At 46.0% G+C, this 2,280-nt stretch overlaps 1 protein-coding gene across 1 annotated transcript in view; it reads right to left on the bottom strand.

Annotated features, from left to right (window-relative positions):
• The window catches only part of itih2 (inter-alpha-trypsin inhibitor heavy chain 2), a 22,844-nt gene that overhangs the window by 8,326 nt on the left and 12,238 nt on the right, over window positions 1-2,280 (bottom strand). The window contains exons 13-14 of the mRNA XM_015382532.1: window positions 1,949-2,134; window positions 1,723-1,862 (exon numbers count right to left, since the gene is read on the bottom strand). Coding sequence (XP_015238018.1) covers window positions 1,723-1,862; window positions 1,949-2,134 — 326 coding nt within the window. The remainder of the gene's footprint in view (window positions 1-1,722; window positions 1,863-1,948; window positions 2,135-2,280) is intronic.

Raw genomic sequence — 2,280 nt, 5'->3', positions numbered from 1 at the left:
TAGTTAGAGTGGCTCAGGTTATCCTGAGCTATCTCTATAGTTATGCTGCTATAGGCTTAGACTGCTGGAGGGCATTGGAACCACCTTTTCATCATTCTGCTTCATCCATTCATCCATTTTATGTCACGTTTAATCCCAGTTGGGGTCACGACTGGAGCTGGTCCACCCTGGACAGGTCACCAGTCCATTGTAGGGCAACGCAGAGACAAACAGGACAAAAAAAACATTCACGCACACACTCACGTCTAAGGACAACTTTGAGAAGACAATTAACCTAACTGTCATGTTTTTGGACTGTGGGAAGAAGCCGGAGTACCCGGAGAGAACCCATGCATGCTCAGGCGGAACATGCAAACTCCATGCAGAAAAACCCCGGGCTATGAATCAAACCTGGAACCTTCTTCCTGAAAGACAACAGTGCTACTCACTGCACCACTGAGCAGCCCATCATTCTGCTTCATTCTATCTCTATTGCATGCAGAATCTATTAGTTCAATCTCTAACGTTCTGCTCTCTCTGCTTTTTTTCATAGTAGCTTCTTCTGGTCTGTTCCTGTTTGGCTGTGACTCCATCCTGGAGAGAAATATCAGCTGTGCTGCTGCCATCAACACCATTGTTTATAGATGTTGGAAGTTGGCCTGTTTTCCAGTGTAGTCCTGTTTCTCTGTGACTAACTGGATGTGCTCTCATTCATCATCCAACATAGGAGCTGGCTTGGAGCTCGTCTGCCTGGCTGTGTGTTTCCTGGACGGGGCCGCCTGTGGAGCTTGTTTTCATTTGCGTTTTGTATCTATGCTTCTTTTTCTATGTCTGCTTCTGTCTCCTTGAACCCCAGTGGGCCTCAGCAGATGGCCGCTCACACTGAGTCTGGTTCTGCTGGAGGTTACTTCATGCTCAAGCATGCTAGTGTGAGGGATTGCTTTTAAGTAAATGAGCCAATGCAATTAACTGCTTTTCCTTGGATAGAAAACTTTGTATCAATTTGACCGGATGATCTGGTGAACTGTGAAGTGCTTTGAGATGACGTGTTGTGAATTGGCGTTATATAAGGGGTCTTCTGTGTCCTGCCCTTGGATTCACAATTTCACACTGTCAGGAGCACACAATTCCCACTATAAAGAGTGTTAGTGCTGCACTGCTACCCTCTTCTGAGACTTTTGATGAGGCACCAGAACCACCCGAGCAGCATTCTGCTTAGAGTGCCGAGACTCAACAGCTGGTTCCAGTGTCCCACAGGCCAGATAGGCCCGATGAGACTCCTTATTCATTCTGACGGCATTACTCACCGACAGCAGTCTACTGGAGACTCTGTCAGATGTTCATAGCAGACCTTTACAGGTCTGACTGGCCTCAACCCCCTCTGACGACCATCAACTCAGCCTTAGGGAGTGGTTGGTGAGCAGCTACAGCTTAACTTTTCAGAGTGTTCTAGAAATGTGGTCCCAATGTTCAATAACAACGTTGATCATTGAACTATGGACTAGGGCGTCCTGGTGCCAAAAGCACAAATGGACCCTTATGCTCTAACATGGTGTTTGATATGGACAATCTATGAAAAGCACAGATGATGTACATATACCTAATCTATATAAATCTGGCCTAGTAAGAGAGAAAGTAAGAAGTGTCTGGATTTACTGAATGAAAAAATAAAAGGTTTGGACATGAAATAGGGTTTGGTGTAGCTCCTTAGGTATGGTGTGATCTTTTCCCCCAGTTTCTTACCTTTCCCTGATCAGCTGTTTGATGGTCAGGTAAGCCCACATCTGTCTAGCAAATCCAGTGAATGAATGCTGCTGCATGGTCAGCTGTGTGTCCAGCTCTAAAACATCAGTGTCTGTATGTAAAGTAAGGTCCCCGCTGGCCTGTGGGACAAGAGGAGACATTAGATACCAACACCAAAGCTCCATGGTCCTCAGCTGAGATGCTGTTCCCTATGTCTTGGTCTTACAGCTGCTGCCGTGGTAAAGCTGGTTAGCGTCGTGCTCTCTGACAGCTGCACCTTTCCGGCCACCACCAGCTCTGAGCCCCCGAAGTACTTATCAAAGTAGGTCTGGGTGACATCGGTCACAGTGCCCTCTGTGAAATGGATGGCGACTTCCTTCAGGAGTGGAGAGGATACTTGACTGTAGAAGGTCTGCAAAGACAGGAGGAGGCCTCACTGAGTTCCTAATTGTTTTTGCACCGTATCTATTTATTTATTCTACATATACATTTTGTATACACTCTGTGTATAAAATGACAGTAAGGTCTGTCTAAATCTAAGTGCTATAAATAAAGCAA

Source organism: Cyprinodon variegatus, unplaced genomic scaffold (assembly GCF_000732505.1).
Source record: "Cyprinodon variegatus isolate N-32 unplaced genomic scaffold, C_variegatus-1.0 Scaffold259, whole genome shotgun sequence".
Classification (NCBI taxonomy): Eukaryota; Metazoa; Chordata; class Actinopteri; order Cyprinodontiformes; family Cyprinodontidae; genus Cyprinodon; species Cyprinodon variegatus.
This window is presented reverse-complemented; position numbering and strand designations above follow the sequence as displayed.